The sequence below is a fragment of the Ascidiella aspersa genome, chromosome 3 (genome assembly GCF_963924565.1).
Source record: "Ascidiella aspersa chromosome 3, kaAscAspe10.2, whole genome shotgun sequence".
Taxonomy (NCBI): Eukaryota; Metazoa; Chordata; class Ascidiacea; order Phlebobranchia; family Ascidiidae; genus Ascidiella; species Ascidiella aspersa.
This window is the reverse complement of record NC_139449.1, coordinates 18,711,029-18,732,906: the sequence shown is the minus strand read 5'-3', so window position 1 is coordinate 18,732,906 and position 21,878 is coordinate 18,711,029. Positions and strand designations below refer to the sequence as shown.

General features: G+C 36.0%; 2 protein-coding genes across 2 annotated transcripts; one reads left to right on the top strand and one right to left on the bottom strand.

The window, feature by feature from the left end:
* The first annotated feature begins 3,942 nt into the window (after positions 1-3,942).
* Positions 3,943-16,807, top strand: LOC146160559 (ATP-dependent translocase ABCB1-like). Its single transcript, XM_083384967.1, has 14 exons — positions 3,943-3,995; positions 4,373-4,505; positions 4,784-4,908; positions 4,973-5,186; positions 5,380-5,562; positions 7,163-7,279; positions 8,152-8,364; positions 8,574-8,751; positions 8,840-9,060; positions 15,257-15,369; positions 15,475-15,556; positions 16,004-16,150; positions 16,543-16,712; positions 16,777-16,807. The coding sequence occupies exons 1-14, from the start codon at positions 3,943-3,945 to the stop codon at positions 16,805-16,807; spliced, it is 1,980 nt and encodes a 659-aa protein (XP_083241093.1).
* An 81-nt stretch (positions 16,808-16,888) lies between these two features.
* LOC146160558 (nardilysin-like) lies at positions 16,889-21,606 on the bottom strand. The gene is made up of 5 exons (XM_083384312.1): positions 21,368-21,606; positions 19,670-20,842; positions 19,421-19,542; positions 18,454-18,894; positions 16,889-18,257 (listed from the first exon to the last, which is right to left on the bottom strand). The coding sequence occupies exons 1-5, from the start codon at positions 21,585-21,587 to the stop codon at positions 17,124-17,126; spliced, it is 3,090 nt and encodes a 1,029-aa protein (XP_083240438.1). The 5' UTR covers positions 21,588-21,606; the 3' UTR covers positions 16,889-17,123.
* Between the last annotated feature and the right edge of the window lie 272 nt (positions 21,607-21,878).

Here is a 21,878-nt window from a genome sequence, read left to right as displayed (position 1 = left end):
AATGGCGTTTAATCAAAAAAAGGAAACAATTGGCAATACTGAACTGAAGTTCCACCAACTGGTAACTATATAGCCCTAAACGAATTAAGCTATTTGAATTTTTAGAAAGCTTTGAAAGTTTCGTGTTATGTGCTCAACAATGAAGATGCAGTTTAGTCACTATAGCGTTCCGTTAAAAAGCAAAGGTGTATAAAAATAAGAAAAATCTTTCAAAAATCCAACTAGTTAAATGTAAAATATTTATAGACTCACCTAATTGTCGTTAAAAACGTATTTTGATATGACATTTATGCAAGATACTAGTTTATCATGTAACGCAAGTTAGAGTCATTAAACTACAAATTATTCATGACTAGGGCGATTATTTTTTGACCAAAAAAATTGAAAATTTTGACCTGAAAAATTTAAATTTTGACAAGTTTTGACCTAAAAATAATTTATTTTGACAAAATTTTGACCATTTTAGAAATACATTGATTTAAACAACATACTGTTGTTTGAAGTGCTGCATTAGTGTCTTGGCGTGGTTAACCGCACGTTTTTGATGTTTTACTGATTACCGGTGCAAAACAAATCAGTAATTTTTCAGGCTAATGCAAAAAAAAAACTCCTGGAAATACTCATGTTGATATTTTTGTCATTTCAAAAAGACAAACAACTATAAAAATGCCAAATTAGAAAAACGTATACCCAGTTTTTGAAATAGGATTTAGGCAATTGCAAATCACACGCGAAAAAATGCAGCAAATACTGTTCAACACATGTGTCCAAATCAGAGAGACTTCGGTGGTTAACTCTTCTCGCGTATACCATATTTTGCTCTATTGAAGATATAGTACTATTAAAATGTCGTTGAATATGAATCAAAACTATATTTTTTTGATAAAATTTAACGACAAATTTAACAAAACTGAACGACAATTTTAAAAAGTTAACTTACAGTTGATTTTTTCGTTTTGTAAAGAATTTATTTGCATTTATATTCGACTCTGACTTAAAATAATTTTGACAAATTTTGACTGAACGTGTAAATTTTGACTTCGTTTTAGCATCGATATGCGACGTTGATAGATTGGGTCTTGATGTTCGTTGGTTCGCTTTCCGCGATTGCTTCCGGAGCGCGGTATCCCGCATTTTGGTTACTTTACGGAGATGTACAAGATGATTTCACTACGTTCGGGATCGAACTACGTTGCGGCGAAAATTGCACTCGCGCTGGTTATAACCAAAGGTAACGTGTTTAGGCTACTTCAAAGAAACGTGTTTATTTTTAGTTATACTTGGTTCCGCTCCTGAATATGATGTCACATTATGATGACTTGTTACAGTGATGTCTGAATCTTTTTGTTTGCATGGTTTATTAAAAAGAAACATACCTCATGAAAAAAATTTTTAGTATACCGAAATATGGAACTGGAACAAGTACAACTTTCGGATCGGTTGTTGCCGAGAAACTGCAAAGTATTGCAATACTGGGTGTCTTGGTGATGGCAGTTTCAGCAATTCAAGCATCTTGCTGGTCGTTGTATGGCTATAGGTAGGCTTATAACACTACGTTTATACAGCGCGACAAATAACACATCAAAAATATTACAATTAAATATGTTTTAAGACCACCTTTATTTGATATTGTTTGTCGGTCCGCGTCAACTTTCCTGCCAGTCCGCCAAATATATTATAATTTTATATCTCAATTGCAAAATTCAAGATGTTGAAGGCTTATCCACCAAATTTAGAATTTCACCAGCTCCGTAATTTGCAGTATTGTGACGTAACATGGAGTTAATGGTCTACTTTTGACTTCAATTACGTCACAATGCTGCAAAACTGTTTTGGCTAACTGTTTAAAAGTAGGCTACAACTCGTTTAAGTCTGAAACCAGTGGTTCTTAACTTTTAGTCACATGTCGAACCCCTATGTTATTATGCAAGCGTTCGTCGAACCCCAAATTTTCATTCAGTACTCGTTTCTTCCTCCTAGCAGCTGAAACTGGGCATAATCAAATCATAAACTTGCATTTATGTAGGTTAAATTGGCCAAACTTTCAACTCATAACGTTACATGACACTTTGGCACATAAAAGAGATTCGAATTTAACTTGAAATATTAGCATTTATGTTTCAGAGGACGTTTTCGCCGAACCCTTGAAACAGCTGCGTCGAACCCCAAGGGTTTGATCGAACCCTGGTTAAGAACCGCTGTCCTAAACTTTAAGACCAGTCGTATGTGAAGCTAAGAAGTGTTTGAGTTGCATACTGTTGCGTTATAAAATTTTGGGTTGATTTTGATTTTGAATGTCCACCGGTCCGCAAAATCTGTTTTAAAATTTTACCGGTCCGTATACTATAAAAAGGTTGAGAACCACTGGTATATACGACGTTTTAGCGCTATTGACGGTCTCCGACCCGCGGGACCGACGTCAGAACAACATAAACGTTGAAATAAAACACAGTTCGGAATAAGACAAAAAGGACTAATACCTAATAGTGGTAATAATGTTACAATCGGAAAAAGTCGTAAACCCATCGGATTTAAGACCTAAATGGCCACAAAATACATACTACGCCTTATTCCGATAAATTTATGTTATTCCAACAGGTTTAGACCATTTTCAGACGACTTAAGATCTTATTCGGTCGTGGATTTTTCTGCGTATTTGACTTTTATGTCCTTAGTTCTAATACTTAGCTATTATAGATTATTCTGCTTTAGATATTGTTGCCTTGTAGGTATTAATGTGCGTTTCCCTATTACCGTATTTTACGGACCATAAAGCGCATCTGATTATAAGGCGCACTGTCAATAAATTGCTTTGATTAGTTTTTTGTTCATACATAAGGCGCATCGGGCTATAGAACGCAATGTATTTTAAGGAGTATGGGTTACCGTATAAAGCTCATTAACATGTTCGCTGCGATTCCAAATTTTCGTTGTTTTCTTGTGTTGCGATTACCTTTAACTTTCTCTACCGCTAGCTGCCGCCAAAGCATGCCCGACAAATTTTTTCGACATGTTTTCCTCTGAATCGTCACTCTGTCTCGTCACTGTCAGAGTCTGCCTCATCACTATTATCAGTATTTAATTGTTCAGTGATTATCCAAGCTTTCCTACATGATCGCATGATAGTGGATACTGATTTTTGCCCACGCATCTACGATCCATTGGCATATAATTGCGTAATTTGCCCGTCGTTTTCTCCCTGTCTTAGTAAACGTGTGTTCGCCGTCTGTCATCCAATGCTCCCACTTAATTCGCAATTTAGCCATAAATGGTCTGTTGATACCAATATCTAGCGGCTGAAGTTCTTTGGTTAACCCACCCGGAATAACGGCAAGCTCTGAATTTGATTTCTTAACTTTAACTTGAACTGCATCGGTACATTAGGCGCACCGGCTTATACGGCGCACGATCAATTTATGAGGAAAAAAGGATTTAAATTGCGCCTTATGGTCCGTAAAATACGCTCATTTGAATGACACTGTCAAACTCATTTGAATGGCACTGTCAAGTAGTTCGCTGCATGTAACGTATTAACGAAAATCAAATTTACCATTAGCAGTGTCGTTTTTTACTTGTTTATCACGCAACTTATTTCGGAGACGTATTATATCTTAACAATGCTATTCTAGTTGTTACGCAACAAGGCGACCATACATTAAGTTAACAAGGTTCCTTTATGCGGCATATTTACGTCACAATTAACTTTTTTATGATAATCGATAACAGAAGGCTACGAATTTATTTCCCGGTACTGTATTTTATTTCACCAGATGTTTGTACGGTTCATATGCGTTTTTGGTATTTAGGTCAGATTACAGACTAGGCTATATAAAGTCATTCTTTATATGGGATGAGAACACGGAAACTTCTAAACACAAATATGTTTGCAGACAAGCGTCTAAAATCCGTGTAAGGCTGTTTCGTGCTATACTTAATCAAGACATGGATTTTGTAGAGTCTACAGACATCGGGAATCTCAAACAACTTTTAAACGAGTAAGATTACTTTTAGAAACAGAGTAACAAGTGCCATGATACAAACGTGTTTTAGGACCCAGGTTATTCGGCGTGTGAGTAAAATACTAATTTTTAAAAGAATTTAACGCGTTCTTCAATTTTACAAGTTTTTAAGATTAATTTTTAATGCCATTATTGTGACTTGTATTTGACTAACTTTGACAAGTGTTAGACCGGGACTTGACTTGTCATTTGTTCAAAATGACTTGACTTGGAGTTAAGTAAATTTACAAATGCCTCGACTGGGGCTTATGTTATTTTATGAATTGTTTACAACACTGCAGTAATAAAGCCTATACCCAATCCCATCTTAAACCATCTTGGTTAATTTTCCTGTCAATATATTTTCATTTTAGAGATGTTAACCACATTCAACTCGGAATTTCGGAGAAAGTTTCTTTTGCAATCAACAGTTTTGTTACTGGATCTTTGTCTCTTGCCCTGGCAATATGGCTCAGCTGGAAGCTTACCCTTGTCGCATTTGCAATGGTTCCTCTATTTGTTTCTGGGAGAATTTTAATTATATGGGTATATCATTACAACGCTACCGGAAGAGTTAATAAAGTCTAATATCCTTATTCACTTTTCATTTCGGAAATTTCGTTAATAAGACAGAACATTGTTTTTTACAGTTAGAAAATTACTCACGATATTTACAAATTTAATTGCTTTACGAAGTTTTCTTTCATAGATGCATATATAGTTGTTTCAATTGTAACCTAATGAAAACCGATTAACATTTACACACCCGCATTAATTTTTCGCAGAGCTACGGAATTAGCCGTGAAAAAGAACACAAGTGTTATGCACAAGCAAGTGATGTTGCACATGAAGCCATATCTTCTATTCGCACTATTACCAGCTTTGGGTGCCAACAGCCGACAATCGACAGGCAAGATTTTATTTTTAGAGAAACACACGGAATTAGTATTTTATTTATTTACTTTTTATTTCAGGTACCGATCTCATCTGCATGGATCAAAAGTTGCAGCCTCGAGAGGCGGCTTGATAACAGGGGCAAGTTTGGGTTGGCTGCGCGTTGCATCGGGGTTATTAGCTGGAGTGTCTCTCTGGTATGGTGTGAAACTCTTCAAAGCAAATGAAATAAGCGGAGGAGAAGTGGTTGCCACCATATTTTCTATCGTGATGATGGGACGCTCTTTTGGCGAGGTAACCTATAGTGTCTGTTAAACTTTATCAACTTTGCCACATGAAAGTACGTCTAATTCTAACAAAAAATAGGAAAAGTACTTAAATTTCCCCAAGAGAACACTTCCCAAAACCAACCATGATTGATAGCATTTTTTTTAATGTACTTTTGTTAAAAGGACGGGTTATTAATTATTGTTTTGTGTTTTTGCAGTTTGTGAATGTCCTGGAATTTTTTAAAAATGCTAAATTTGCCGGAGCCAAGGTATTTGAATTGATTGATCGTAAATCGCAATTGAGCGTATTTTCGAACAAAGGTATAAGGCCGAAATACCTCAGAAGTTTTGTTTCTTTCAAAGATGTGACATTTTCGTATCAATCGCGCACTAAAGTTAAGGTAAGGTATCTTTAATTAATTATTATATGAGTGTATACTGATTTATAATAAAATCAGTACTTTGCTAATCTTTTAAAAAATATATTTGGACATTTTGTCCATGTTGACCTTATTAAAGGGTTAAAAAGGTTAAAATTAATAACAAAAATTAGGAACAAGTGTTTCCCAACTGGTATGTCGTCCGGAATTTTTTAAATCATGGTTTCAGGTTATCAGAATTGTTTTTAAAATACGTATAGATTCTTTCTGAAAAATATGACATATATTTATTTTTCTTAAATATTTTCTATATACGGAGATACATAGCCTTTCGCGCAAGGAGGTCACCTTTGCACTCATTAAACCTCTTGAAAGGCGTCGCAAGAAAAAATATTTGAGAACCGGTTTATAAGTTTACCTTTACGTTCAACTTTGTTTTTTTATGTTACGCATGGCTAATTAAAAACAAACTCACTGTAACATCAAACTCAAATGCCTTGTTGGTGTTTGTTAAAAAATTATTAGATCGTATTGTAAGTTATGTCATAGAGAAAATGAAGAAACTGACATGACATCAATGTTTACTTTTTCCTTTAACGCATTAATGACCACAAAGGACTTTGACGAAAAAGGCCTTGATATAGATCAGGGATGACGGACCACTGACCCGCGGATCATGAAGTGACCCACCACAGATTTTTAAGGCCAACTTGACTCTCTATAAATACCGAAATGTTTATCAATCATTTTCAGAAAGAATAAATGTAAAAAAAAACAATTCTGCCTTAGAAAGCAGCACTCTACTGTTTAAATTAGGGCTGATTAATCTCTAGGTCGTGCAAACGTGTTTTAAGGTGACAAGTATAGGCCTACTTAAACCAATGCGTAAAGAAAAGCATACAACCAAAATAATTTTGTTTATCCCTGTAAAACGTCAAGGGTTGCAATTCTTCAAGGGAAATTAAGAGCTCGCAGACTGTAAATTATGAAAATCCTGGTTAAAACCTGCTGAAAAGCTTTCTGTTGAACTCCTGTTATCCCATAAAACGCTGCAGCGCTTGTTAACAATTTAAGTTTCTAAAATTCGTAGGAGTCCGAATTTGAAAATCTTTAAAAACCTTGAATTAATTATTACCGACCCAGACGAATCAGCAGGAAATTTTCGCATAAAATTAGCATAGCCTATAATTAAAGAAATATATGACCCACTTTTTTGCATTTTGTAAGGCTTAAATTCGTGATTGTGACCCGCGCGATGAAAACATTCGCCATCCCTGATATAGATAATAGAGTATAGAATAGACAGTATTTCAGTAAAATAATTAAGTAATTTTTTTCAAAATCACTTGTTCCACGCAATTTAATAACAACTTTGAGGGTCTGAAACCATGAATTACATGGCCCGGTAAATTGGATTGACCTTGACGGTCATTTTGAAAATCCAAAATGGCGCCTTTTCCCAGGCCAGATGAGCTGGAACTTTTTCGATTAATATGTCCTCAAATGAAATGTCAAATCCGTTGAGAAACACTAATTTCTATTTTTTGGACAACATAAAATTGGTTTACTATTATGTAGATATTGAAGTCAGTTAGCACGTAACCTTTATTTCAATGTCTAGGTTTTGGAGAAATTTAATCTAAGCATACCAGAAGGCAAAATGGTTGCGATTGTTGGCGCAAGTGGTTGCGGCAAAACTACTGTGGCCAAGCTATTGCAAAGGTGGCATGATGTTGAGGTATTTATGGGCCCTTCATAACAAGTATTGTGCAAGTTTTTTTGTTTTCCTAGCGTGTAGCGTTTTCTTTCATTATGTGTGGTAATGTTTTAGATTAGATGGACTTCACGGTAAAGTTGTTTCGACCAGTAGGCGAATTACGTCAACTGGTATTTGGATCTTGTAAAAAAACTGTGTCTGAAGTATATACGCAAAAGACATTTAATGTGTAGATATATACATTTAGCTCATGTTTTACTGGTACACATAATACACAGCGTATTTGGTCTTTGCGAAGGAATAAGAATAACACGTCATGCGAATTATTTACCCGAACCAGCACATAGTAAGGAGCTCTAGTTTTGAGTTGCTAAAAATTTTGCGAATGGTTTCCACTTCACTAAGGGTGCTGTATGAATGATGGCATTTTGGAAAGATCAAGTCGAGCCTTCTTCAACAATGAAAAGTGGAGCCCTATTTCAAGATTGTAGGCCCACTATAAGAATTAGACTGCTGATTAATTCTTCAGCAAAAATATAAATCTTATCTTATTAATTAAAATTGGTTTAGTCTTTGCAAATGGAAAATGTCTTATTTAAAAGGAGAGTTATCTACTTACGTGTTAAAATTTTGGACTTATTCTGTAGACCAAAATTAGACTAACACCAAAGTAAGATCAAAATTTAACTAATACCTAATAGTCGTAACCCTTGACCTAAAACGGCTAGTATAATTCCTATACAACCTTTTATCTAACCCCAAACCCCGCCCCTAACTTCATAGCTAACTCTACTAAAAATTTTAACCCTAAATCAAAGCAAAACGGTGGTTCAAGTGACCTAAATGTGATACAAGATTTAACACTGAAAATCGCATTATATTTTATTTTTCAGTACGGTTCAGTAAGCATCGGTGGGTACGACATACGTGACTTAAACTTGCATTGGATGCGTAATCAAATAAGTTTCGTTGAGCAACAACCAGTGCTATTTAACACAACGATAGCAATCAACATCAGCTGTTACCGCGAAGGCGTTGATCGGAAGCAGATTGAAAAAGCAGCCCAACTTGCAAATGCTCTGGAGTTTATTCTTAAACTTCCTGACGTGATTTTGTGATTTTTGCATTCATCTTAAATCCCAAACGTTTTTCTCTCCTAATACAATCTTGGTCTTTGGTTTTATATATTTGTATAGCACGAACTAAATTTCAGTAATATTTGGAAAACAACAACAGCCGACATCTCCTAAAAATATTTTGCTTCTAAACTAATTTAAATCGGAAAGATTAACTGCAGCGTTGGCGTTTTTTGCAGAAATTCGACACGATTGTTGGAGATCGTGGGGCGAGCTTGAGTGGAGGACAGAAGCAAAGAATTGCTATCGCCCGCGCTCTTATTAGAGGTTCCACTATCTTGGTTTTGGATGAGGCAACTTCAGCCCTCGACTCCGTTAATGAATCCGTCATCCAAAATGCTTTGCAAGCAACACAGGGTTAGATTATATTTTAACCCGTGAATGCTTTAAAATATTAAAAAAATGAAGGGATATTTAGTAATATGAAAAAAAATTACTACTAAAGGCCGTACAACGCTTGTTATCGCTCATCGCCTAAACACAATACGACACGCTGATCTGATCTGTCTGCTTGACGGTGGAAAGGTTGCCGAGACTGGAACACACGATGAGTTAATGAGGCTGACAAATGGAGCGTACAAATCGCTGGTCGAACATCAGTTGGATAAAGCAAACAGCGATCCTTGCCATCAAAGCAGTGAACGCGGTTTGTCACAGATTGATCAAGTTAACCAAAACCTATACAATTAAACAACTTACCTATAAAACGTTTGCATGTAACCTGACCTTTGTTGCTTTGCAAGTGAAGCGAGGGGGGGGTATTTTCAGAGATGACTTCTCAATGTTACCCAAAAATGTGACCTCACAAAGTTACATCTAAACGACGTCATAAAAAGTTATACCACACAGTTCGTTTATTTTGTTAAAGTTTAAGTTTGCAGAGCTGCCAATCTAAAGACAAAACCAATATCGCAAAGATGTTATCCATTCGCACAAAGCGCAAAACGCTTTAAAATCGTTTATGTCGCCAAACTTTTATTTTATTTTGATGCGATGGGGCGCATGATGCCTTTGGCCAAAACCATTTTTTTAAGTGGCTAAGACATATAGAAATATAACTAGAATTCTTGCGTTTACTTGGTTAAAACAGGCAAAAATACAGTTCAAAGGGTGACATGGCCACGTGAGTATTTTGAATTTCGCTTGAAAACTAATAGAGACGTGCTGCCTCCTAAAACTTTCATATATGTAATTAATATTTATACACAGTTGTTTAAATAAAAATATTATTTGCTTGATTCATCCGAATTAGTATTTTAGCAGAACTGACAATGTCGTTTTCGGTCTAACTTATTCTGTGTTTTAAATAAAGTTGTTTTGGGTCATTTCTACCTCGTCGGTTCTTTTTTATAAAAAGGTCCAAATTTACTAATAATTATGGCGAATAGTTTTTCACCTAAAAATGAGAATGTCGACCTAAAAAATAAGTGCAAAATTTTTAAAGATTAAAAAAATAGTTGCCCCGCTCATAAGAGATCATGTCGCGACAATTCGCAGACGCAAAATCTCTCTCCTCTGACGGCGTTTTGTTTTAGCATCGTCTTCAAAAGCATGGTAATATTTTGTTTGATAATTAGATTCTATCGAAACGAACGCACGAACAGCTGTAGATTTAAAACCGACGCATGACGACGAAGTAGAAAATGCAACTATGACAAGGGACGAACTTTCAATTCCATTTTTTAAATTGTTAGCACTTAGCAAGCCGGAGTCACTGCTTTTTGCTGGTAAGCCAACGGATTTGCAGATTTTGTACGTAACATTTTAACAGCTTTACAACTTTTTAATTTTATTTAGCAGCTTCACCAAACATTGTAAATTAAATATTTTATGGTTTATGGCTTCATACTTAGTAAATAACAGAGTAATTAACAGCATAAACCACGCATTTCAACAAAACTAGTTTTTTTTTTTTTTTTTATTCGTATAAGACGTCATTATTTTGTTGTGCAGTCGGCGTATTTAGTGGCATACTAAGTGGATGTGGAAATAGTGCCATGGGCTTGATTCTTGGCTATTTTATGAGCACATTTATAAAGAGTGACACTGATAGCCAACCACTCAACCTCATGATAGCTTTCATCGCTATGTCTCTCGTTGATGGTTTCTTCCACTTTGGTGCTGTAAGTATTACTGTATAATTATTAAATATATGTAAACTTGTCAACTCCTGATTATATTTTTATTCTATCTATAAACGTGTGACTATAGGGCGATTATTTTTCGAGCTAAAAATAATAACCTTAAATATAAAACATTAATTTGACCAAAAAATACATATTTTCGACCAATAAAGAATTTATATATACATAAAGGACATTTCAGTGTCTAGGAGTCTTTAGTGTCTAGGAGTCAGGTATTAGTGTCTAGGAGTCTCACTCGGGCCCGCAAAACTCAATAAAGTTAATATTTTTTGAGGACCTCGTCTTTCCACGAATCAAAGAATAAAGTTGTTTATAGCACCTAAGGGAATGTTTCTAAGAAGTTAATAGGTCAAAATAAAGTCAAAATTTACAATACAGTTAAATTTTTTTTAATCAAGTCAAAATTTGTCAAATTATGGCTTTTGACAAAGTTTTTGTGTTTCTTGGAAGCAATTTTTGTAAAAATCGTCGTGGAGGCATTGTAAATCAGAAACTGCGGCACAATCAAACCATATTAACCCATAAAAGCAGGAAATATGTCACAATGCCCACTTGGATCAGCAGAAACTTTTATCGCAAATTGTCCATTTTTAGTTACGTATTTAAATATTTCTTATAAAACACTTCCTTCATAAACGTGGTCTTTTCAAAGATCAACAGTTTGGATTTTAGGAATCGCCTACTGAAATTCTGTAATACAAAAATGCCTAAGCAAGCTAAATCTATCGCCAAAAAACTCGACGCACTTTTTATAATCTATAAAACACCTTGACTATTCAACAAAATATTACGTTTGGGTCTAAAATCGACAAAATGTATGTTTGAGTAACTGGCATCAATTCAAGGAAGAACTGTGGCCTTTACAAACAAGCAACTTCGTTAGGTTAAAATAAAGTCAAAATTTGATAAAAATAAAGTCAAATTTTTTTTTAGGTTTAAAATAAAAATGGCCCTAGTCATCACTGTGCGTTGTATAGAGAGCATTTCTTGCATGGTGTTTTGCTGACGACCGGTGGAAAATCAGTCAACACGGCAACAACTATTTAATACATTTGTCTAAATTGAAGATACATGAAAAAGCAAAAACCATGTACGAGATGAACGTAACGCGGTAAACCAGTGGGGTCTTTAAACTACGGCCCACGCATCGCCTTAAATAAAGTTAAAATACATCAGTTGGTATGCTGTCGAACTATACAATTGCATAAAGCTTTCTACAGTTTTTTGCAAAATAAGTATATATATTTCCCTCGTTTAACAAAAACAATACCCAGATTAATAAAGTTTGACAAAGATCTGTCCCGCTATCGTCAATCCTAACTGTTATATAGTTATTTAGCCTATTTAAAAAGTTTGGTGATCCCTGGGATAACCTAAGACTTGGGAAGCAACAAAGACAACACATACGCGACAAAGCAACTCTTAAGTGCATTTTGTAAACGATTTTGTATATGAAATGATTTTGACAAATAGAACTTACATGTTAATTTGACAAAAATTTGCTTTAATTTTTCAGATCGAAAAATAATTGCCCTACTTCTGGCACACAGTATAAGATAAAACGTGTTTGCCATGTAGACAAAATTTACATCACACCGTACATCGTAACAATTTGTCTAACTATGGAGTTTACCTGGGTAGAAATTTTAAAACGAAATTGTTCAATAGGAAGCTGCTTTCGCCAAGTGTTCGGCCAACCTCGTGTTTCGGCTGCGATGCAAGTTGTTCGGGAACCTTCTTCGACAGGAAATCAGCTATTTCGACCAAAGCGCGAACAAATGTTCGGCACTGACACAACTTTTGGCAGAAGACGCGTGCAGCGTTAGTCACGTTACCATTGATCGCATAAACATAACTATCAAGCTTCTTTCGTCGTTTGGTAAGCATTTTGTTAACAAAAGCTTTACCCTTCAGCGGTCCTAAACCGATTATAGAGTATGCAAGTAACGATTGTTACAAACCAACTTCACTCTATAAGCCAGTGTTTCTAGTGTACCTCGAGAGATTTTCATGTCTTTCGATATTTTTTGGTATTTTGAATTAACCTATTTGTATTAGAAATATGCATGCCCACAAGCATGCGAAACTTGAATGCGTACTGTCGATTACAAAACTGTTAATATTAGGACATTTACGTACTGTCTTTCCATATATTAGAGGTGATTGTTAGTTAAAATATTTTTTGTTTTGTATAAAGGGTGTCCCGAAATTTGTGGAGTTTTTTACTGTACAACCTAAAGAATTTAACAAACACTGCCGCTTGGGCGATTTTTTTTTTTTTTTTTATATAATGTCGGATTACTGTAGGGGTCGCCGATCGCGACCGCATTTACGTTATGCCAACGTGGACGGGATATATATTTTTTGTTATCGTTAAACGAAGGAAATATTAAAAATTATTAAACCAAAACTGTAGTAAGCTTTTTTAAATTGTCCTTCAGTTTAAAGTTTTATTAAGTCTTTTACTTTGAATTTCACCAAACATGTTTACTCATCCAGTTTCTAAAATAAACAGGGTCTTGTTTTTCTTAATTTGCGTTCCGTCGGTTGTCGAGACACCAATAAATATTTAAAATCTGACTGATGACGCCAAGACACACTAATGCAGTCCTTGTCAAAAAAAAGTATTTCAAGGTCAAATTTTGTTAAAATTTCTGTAAATTAACACTAAGTTTTTATACAAACATCAGGAAGAGCACATACGGTCTAGGCACTGATCCCTGAACATATATCGCTAAAAGTTCACTTTTAAATATACATGTGTGTTACTTTTTCAAGGTTGTTCCATTATTATATCTATGGTCTTAAGTTGGCAGCTTGCGCTGTTTGCTATTTGCATTTTGCCTCTTCTTGCCTTTTCTGCTTATATTCAGACAAGATTTCTTCAACGTGCTGTCCTTATTGCAGACGGTAAGCGTATCAATTTTCACTATTTTTGAAAACAGTTTATATTTTTGACCAGCATGTCATATTGTTTTACATTTAACTCAATATTCATAAACTTTTTCAATAAAATATGAGGGACGGATCCAGGATTTTTGTGGGGCCATGAATATTTTCAGTAATGACGTCACAACGTGACGTCGTCATGTAGCGATTATTCAAGCGAACGGATCATGCGCAAAATAAATTTAAACCCAGTCTAAATTGGTCCTAAAAAACAGATAAAATACATATAGTAAACAGAGAAAAGTATGCGCGAGGCGCAAAAATTTTTGTATTTAGATCTTAAAAGTAGGCAAAAAAATTGTTTCGGGGGCAGGGGACGTGGCCTGACGCCCCCTCCTGGACTTGACCCTGTGAAAGAACAAATTTTATAAAGCGTAGGAAGCTGTTTTATCCATAATCATTTTTTTCATTTTAAAGTGCAATTTGCCTCTGAGATGATCAGTAACTTACCGACTATTCTCGGCTTGGCCAATGCAACCACCATTTTAACAGTATACCGGAATTCCTTTCGGGGAAAATACAAGTAGGCTATGTTGGAAATACGTAAATATAAGTGCCCATATGCTATGCAAATTGACGAAATATTTTTGAAGATTGTGGATCAAAACTGCACTAAGTGTAGGAGCGGCCTACGGATATTCTCAGGCAACTATGATGATGACGTTGACCGCCATTTTTGGTCTGGGTTCTTACTTGGTTGTGATTCAGCAATTGACCCCAGCAAATATGTTAACGTACGTTTCGCCATTTATGTTTAAAGCCATGTGGCGCAAAAAACTTGACCATCTTATCTCTATTTTTTAAATAGACTGTTACTGCTTGTATAGCTAAATACATATAATTTTATTGATTTTAAGAAACAGGATTGTCTGGGTATATACTTGTCCAAATTTACAGGGTGACAGTGGTTATCGTCTATTCTGCTATGTCAGCTGGACAACGGACGTCGATGACAACAAATTTCGGGGACGTAAAACTTTCAGTGGCAAGACTTTTGAATTTGCTTCAGCGAAAATCGTTTATTGACCCCGTTGTATGTAACAACGAGTACGTTAAAGTAGGTTATAGGTTTAATTGCAAATCAATCAGTATCGGTGGATAATCGTAATTAAATAACCTGATTTAATAAAAGAAAATCTGTTTGGAAACCATCGCTTTAGCACTATGTATCGCGTTAATTATGTTGTACGTATAAGACGCCATACGTTGGAGACTTGGTGTTTGAAGACGTCACGTTCTGTTATCCAACTCGACCGAATAACGTGGTGTTAGAAGGCGTGAGCTTTACAATCCACAATGGAGAGACACTGGCCTTGGTTGGCCCTTCGGGATGTGGCAAGTCTAGCTGCGTTCAACTGATACAAAGGTTTTACGACACGCAAAGTGGATCTGTCGTGAGTTGAACATTTTTTTTATTTTTCATTATTATTCAACAATTTTCCTTCACGACACTGAAAATGGACTCTTGCTTATAAGCAATAACAAGGAAAAAAGGTTAAATGAAAAAATGTCAGTAGTTATTTTCGGAGCCAAAACATAAAAAAGATTACTGATTGTATTTTAGTAATAATACCAAATCCGTAAAATTATATCTACTTTTTCACTCGAATGTAACAAATGCTAATCGACACAAAACCGCAGACAAGGTTACAAATCTCGTGAAAAGAAAAGGCACTTTAACGATATAATTAGTAAGATATATTACTATAATTATAAAACAAAATTCTAGGCAAACTAAATAGAGAATTGTGATTTTTACTTTTCTCCAGAAACTGGATGGTCGTGATATCCGAGATTTGGACGTTTCATGGCTTCGATATCAGCTTGGAGTTGTTGAGCAGGAACCTATTTTATTTGATGAAACTCTCACTGAGAACATTAAGTAAATGACTCATAAGGCTTTCTTACGCTGAAAATGCGAGAAGTAGAAAGTGTTTTGTATACCGGTACGCATAAAACAACCAGATAACTGAAATACTTTTTACAGACTTGGACTCCGCAAAGAAAACAAGGATATTGATATAAAGCAACTCGTTAAAGTTTTAAAATTGCAGGATATTTGGGACAAGGTAGGCCTAGAGTTTAAGCAAGTGTCAAGTTTACTTGTCATCAAGACAGCACTTTAAGTTACCCTTTTCGCCATTGACCTAAGAGAAAAAAATTAGCTTCGCATGCAAACGTGAATAAAAAATGGTAATATTTTTGTCTAGTTTAATATTAGTCAAAAATAATGACGCGACACCCACAAATCTGTTTACCCTTAAATGCAGCAAACAAAATTGCACACCAAAGTAGCCTTAAGCATGTACTTGGGCTTAGTCTTAGAAGGAATCCAGCTCCGTATGGCGCTTTTGAAAAACTTCAGTTAATTTGTCGGTCTGGCTAACAGCGCGGTGGATGCCATACTAACGTTCAACCTAATGTCAGTAGGCCTACCCACATTTGATTCGTGCAAAAATATGATTTAAATTAAGTTTCCGTTTCGTTTTTGTGTATGTGTCTATATTGCGCTTCAGCTGGGAACGTCAAAAATAGGAAGAGGTGGAATGTCAATATCAGTAGGAGAAAGGCAGCGAGTGGCGGTTGCCAGAGCACTTGCAAGAAACCCGGCCTTGCTTTTGTTTGATGAAGCTACTGCATCTCTTGATGCTGAAAACGAAAAGGTTCATAGATTACTATAGAAAAAACAATATGGACTAGGTCTACCCTACTATTTGTGAAAGCCAATCAGCTATTTTAATCATGTGCTAGAGGCCCTCGCAAGCCCGCTAGTTCACAGTTCATTACATAGTTGTTATTTGTTAACCTCTGCTTTTGAACTACACAGCGAAGAAAATACCAAACGTATAAATAATAAAGTTATGCCTACGCTCCTTAACAAGTAATGTGCACAACGGTTAAGCTTGATGCTGCCTCATTATAACACACTATCAGAAAATAAAAGATATAGGCAATATTTTTAACAGATTTAAAATAAATAGGGTCAAAGTTTTTTTTAGTTTATGAGGTTGGCTCCGCAAACAGGTAATCGACTATTGTTTTGTACTGAGCGCAGTTAGTCCAGGAAGCGATAAACGTTGCCAAAGAGGGTCGGACTTGTTTGATAATCGCGCATCGTCTATCCACCGTCATGAACGCTGACCGCATTGCTGTGCTAGAAGATGGGAAAATTGTCGAATGTGGAACCCACTCTGAGTTGCTTCAACTCAACGGCGTTTACAGAACGTAGGTAGTAAATATTTTGCTAGTTTTTATTCAAAGCCCTAATTGTTCTTTTCGGGCTTCACAGGCTGATAGAAGCACAGCACATCAAGGACTGACCGGTTGCCCAGACTTTAATCATATAGTAAAATGATATTGCCTCATTCAAATGTAATACCACTTCATACTATTTCGCGATTTTCTTTTGTAAGTACATTGTCATTCATATATTGCACTGCTATCCAATAAAAAGCAGCAATAAAACACGAATATAATAACGTGCTGCGCAAGACAAGGCATGGCGTGAAGTTTATTCGTACAACGTAATCGTAAGGCACATAAAAAAATTCCCTAAAGGTATTGTTTGTAATCGACAGAGCTTTTACATTATGTACAAAAGACAGTAAAACATATATGCGAGATTTGGAATAAAAATTACAGCTGGGTGTTGCACACCGGATAATATTGAGCAAGGTTACGAAACGAAGCAATGCTTGTAATCCGGTTACCAGCCCCCGATTGGACGCCAATTATCTCGTCTAGGTATTCCAAATCGGGGGTTGAAGCCTCCGAGTTTCCAGTTACGTCGTTGCCACGGACTTGCACTGTAAGTTGCCGAGCCTTTTGAAAACAGAGGTTTTCGTAAAAACTCAGCAGTTCTTCGTGGGTTACGGTGTCGAGGTGCTTGAGTTCATGTTCCAATCTATCGAAAAGGAGGTCACCGGACAGGATCTCGTCCCAATTACGCGCAACCTCGTCCACCAGCTGCGTGTCTTCCACCTTTTTCAGATCAATTAGACTCTCCACGTGCTCGTCGAAGTCGTCCGAGGTCATGCTCTTCAGAAGCCGAAAGAAGTCGCCGCGAAGAAATTCGCCAATGGCCAAGGTAAGCTGTTCGACAGAGAACTTGCTGTTTTGTGACTGGACGTTACAGGACAAGGCAAGCACGCCAGATGTGTTGTGGTCGTCAACCCACACGCTGTATCCGAGCTGCTTGTTGGTTCGCAACACATCGAAACAAGGCTCGCTCATCATGTTGTTGAGAAGCTCGAGACGAACGCTCGACTGGACAGTGCAGGGGCCGGATTGCAAGTATACAGTCACCATGGAATTCTCGTCGGCCAGGTTCGTTCCTCGAACTTTAACGAAATGGCGTACTTCCGGAACCACCAGAATTCTGTCATTTTTCAAGCGGCAAAGCGGTGCTTTGTCACCGACGTAGCGTTGTACTTTTTGCGCCATCGCAAGACAATCGTCTTCGTTGATGTTACCTTGGACCAGGCAGTCGGCCTGCACTTGCTCAAAATACTGTCGCGCAAAGCTTAGGAAGTCTGGATGAGAAATGTGTGCAGTTACTGCATGCTTGTCGTGGAGCGAAAATCGCCGCTGCTCCAGCAGTGTAAGGCGAACATCTTTGCACAGCTTTTTGCTGTTCAGCAGCTTGTTGAAGTACTCCTTGCGCAGCAAGGCTTGCTGCTCCTGGAAAACTATGTCCGAAACAGTGAAGTTAAACAGCTCATGTAAAACCTTCTCCAACACAAGCTCCAATTTGTCACAGAAACCGGATATCTGTACAAGATTACATAATTTAACATAAGCAAAACAGGTAAACATGAAAAGTTTAAGCAAGGGCAAGAATATTCTATAAAAGCAAACACACAAAAATATCTTGGAAAAAACAAAGACAGACAATAAGGCACTGCAGCGTTTGTGTACATGTTTTTGTTTTTAAATACAAAAAAATGTTTTTAATATTTTAACTTACCTTGATTTCAATACCATATGTCATGCTGACAGATAGGGTGTAACAAAATGAGGCAGCAGCTGCATCAAACAGCAATTCTGACAAGTTGTAATTTAACAGCGCGATAAACAGATCCAAGTAAACTTGATTTTCTGGTGTAGTGGACAAAGTTGGATTTGCCAAATGAAGGTATAGATAGGCCTTGGGCAGCAGAAACTTAGTGTCAATTTTAAACCAAACTTTGAGAGATGTTTCGTCAACAACCAAATGTGGGTACTTTATTTTTTTATCCCCATCTGTTTTAGGTTGTTTTACAATGTTAAAATTGGATGGAATAAACTGATTAGCGAAAGGCAAATGCATAGTATCATCTATGGTGATAATATCAATGTCTGTCCACCTTTTTACCCAGGTTTTGTCCAAGCGCTCAACATTGTATTCAGTCTTGAACCAAGGTTCTTTCTGTAAAATTAAACATTACAAGTGTAAGTAAACAAACTTATATTATTAATATTGTAACATTTATCAAGCATTATTACACTGCATTGCTTAATTTGACATCACTATATACGTAACAGGTGTCCACTGATGTGTGACCAGCACACGAACAGAGTTGTTGTTTTTTTTACTTTGATATTGCTTTTATACTAACGCCTTGAATCACCATGTTATTTGTTTGTGTGTTCTGAGATTTGTAAATTTATACTTAACGAGCAATATCAACTGAGTGAAGTGATTCTGTTTAGAATTGAATTCAAGAAGTTAAGGACAGGTATTCTAGTGGCCTGCTCTATAAAGTCATTCTTGAAAAGGAACGTGTAAGAAACTTGGGCAGTCATCAGCTTTCGCCTTAACAGCCAGCGCCTACTTACATGTGCATTGAGCAGCTACACATCTCCTAATCGCTAAAATGTAACCTTCCAAAACTCATGCACCCAATTTGCCATTACTGAAGTGTAAAAGTAACACAATACATAGCCATACTCACATTTAGGTTTTTCAAAGATTGGTTTAACGGGGTATACAAGAGGATTAAACATTTGCTAGGGAGAAGTTGATTGAGAATGTCATCTATTATTTCCTTTTTAAATTCAACCAACAAATAATCTCCTAAAAAATAAAAACAAAATATTTCACATCTGCCAATAATTGTACTCATATTATCTAGAAACCACATTATCATACATAAAATTAGTCTATACATTAGAACTATTAAGCATACACCAAATTTAATAACCTGTCAAGTTATCTTCGGGTGCATATAAAAGCAAGTTTTCAGCACATGTTTCAACATTAGATAGAGGGGAACTTTCTTCTATATACGTAAAATTGTTTTTCTCTATTTGTTGCAGTTCATTAAAAATACTTTCAAGTGAACCTTTGGAACGTAGCATAAACATATACATGAAAATAGAATCAAGAACCTCTTCTTTCTTTTGTAAGCCTTTATCAGTTAGGGTAATCTGCAGCAAAACCAAGGAATAGCTAGTGTTGTCATCAAATCCTGATCTGTCATGTTCATTGACATATATTGAGGTGGCTAGGTGTTTTTGTTTTAGATTTGCTAGCAAGCTGCCAGGTCCTTCATGGGCTAACATCCAAAGAACATAGTAAAGTGGCTTTGATTTGTATTCTTTTATCACTGTGGGTAAAAACCAAACAAGGTGCAGTTCTTGAATATTCTGTATCGGAATCACATTTATCATAGTAAATTCTTCATGTATAAAGTCCGGAATTTTCCTTGTCACTATTTCATTTATATTTTTATTATTTGTTTCTTCCACATTTGGCACATCTGCAAATATTTCTTTTACCCAGGTTTCCAGTGTGTCAAGTGTTTCTGTTGACTGAACTGCAAGTGTCATATTCTGTGCAAGATAGTGCTTCTCTCTAAATCCATGTAGTGCCTTGTAAACATCAGTTCCGTTTTTTTGAGGACTGGTGAATAAGGATTCTTCATTACCCCACAAAAACTTTGTGACAGGGTGACCGGTTGCACACAAGGTTCCAATTAGTTGTTCAAGTCGTGATTGCTCATCCACGGTTGCCATCTTAAATTCTGCATCTACAGCTTTAACTTCTCTTCCAATGGCTGAAAATGTCATTAAGGGACAAATAAAAAACTTGGACCAAATCTTTAGGGCTTGCTTAAAGTTTTTCGGATTAACCTCAAATTGAAACATTGTCCGTTCACTGTCAGTGCTAGCATTGTCATAGCCTCCATGAGATTGAATAAATTTATCAAAATGGTTTTCATTTGGATAGGTTTTACTTCCCATGAACACCATGTGTTCCAGGAAATGAGCAAGGCCAGGAATGTTGTCTGGATCAGAAAACGAACCAACATTTATACAAAGAGCTGCAGCTGCCTGTTTCTGTTCATCTTTATCTAAATCATCTTCATTATTGTCTATAAAAAATAATTTTTGTTGATAAAAAATAGAGTTTGTCTGTAAAAATAAAACTATATATAATGGGTATATATATATATATATATATTACAAAACAACTTTGTTTATACCTGATTAGGGTTTAAACAATTACATTGGTATGATTATATATTGTTGTCAAGTACATACAAATAGGTGCTGCTATAAAAACAGGCATTTCCTTAAATACAGCACCTTTGAAGGGTGACTTGTATTCAGATAAAAATAGGACTTGGTGTCTTTATGTTCAAAATATTGTTAAAACATATTTTAGCAAACAGAACTAAATCAATTTTTTGGATACTCTTTCTATATTTTAAATTTAACCAACTGTTGTATTATTAGGGGCTAAACATGTGGCCTGACTTGGTAGGTCAGCTTTCGTGTTTGAAACATGTGCAGTTGAACAAAGCATAAGAAACACTTTTGTAATTCGATTATCATACTGGTATCCCGTAAACAAATTACTTGAAATTTATTAACAGTTTATACATTATAGCATGTACCTTCATTGTCAGAGTTTTCACTCATGGATTCCTCGTCAGATTCATCATCACAAGACTCAAAATTTTCATCATCTTCTGAATCACTTTGTTCATGATCACCTAATAATGGTGAATCGCTTATCAGAACGACTTTTAAACCATTTTTTAACTGTATAATTTTGTAATCTTTCTTATCATTCAGGGATTTAGTGGGTGTTGCTAAAACTTGAACTGCATCCATAGTTTATCTTCAGCAGACAATGAGCACCTAAGAATAAAAAGGTATGTTTCCCGATCAGCCTCGGTCATAGCTGCGCATTTTGTGCAAAATCACTGTTAAATACGGTCAGCCGCGAAAATCACTCAAATGCGCAAAATTTTCGGTCACGCTAACGGTTTTCAGTATAGTACTCCATTTTCAGCCGTGCAAACTTTACAAATAATGTTATTATAGCCGTGCAAATTTGGGCAGAAATGTGTTATTACAGCTGCACAATTTCAAGCTGCAAAATCGTCTCCCCGCTCAAAATCC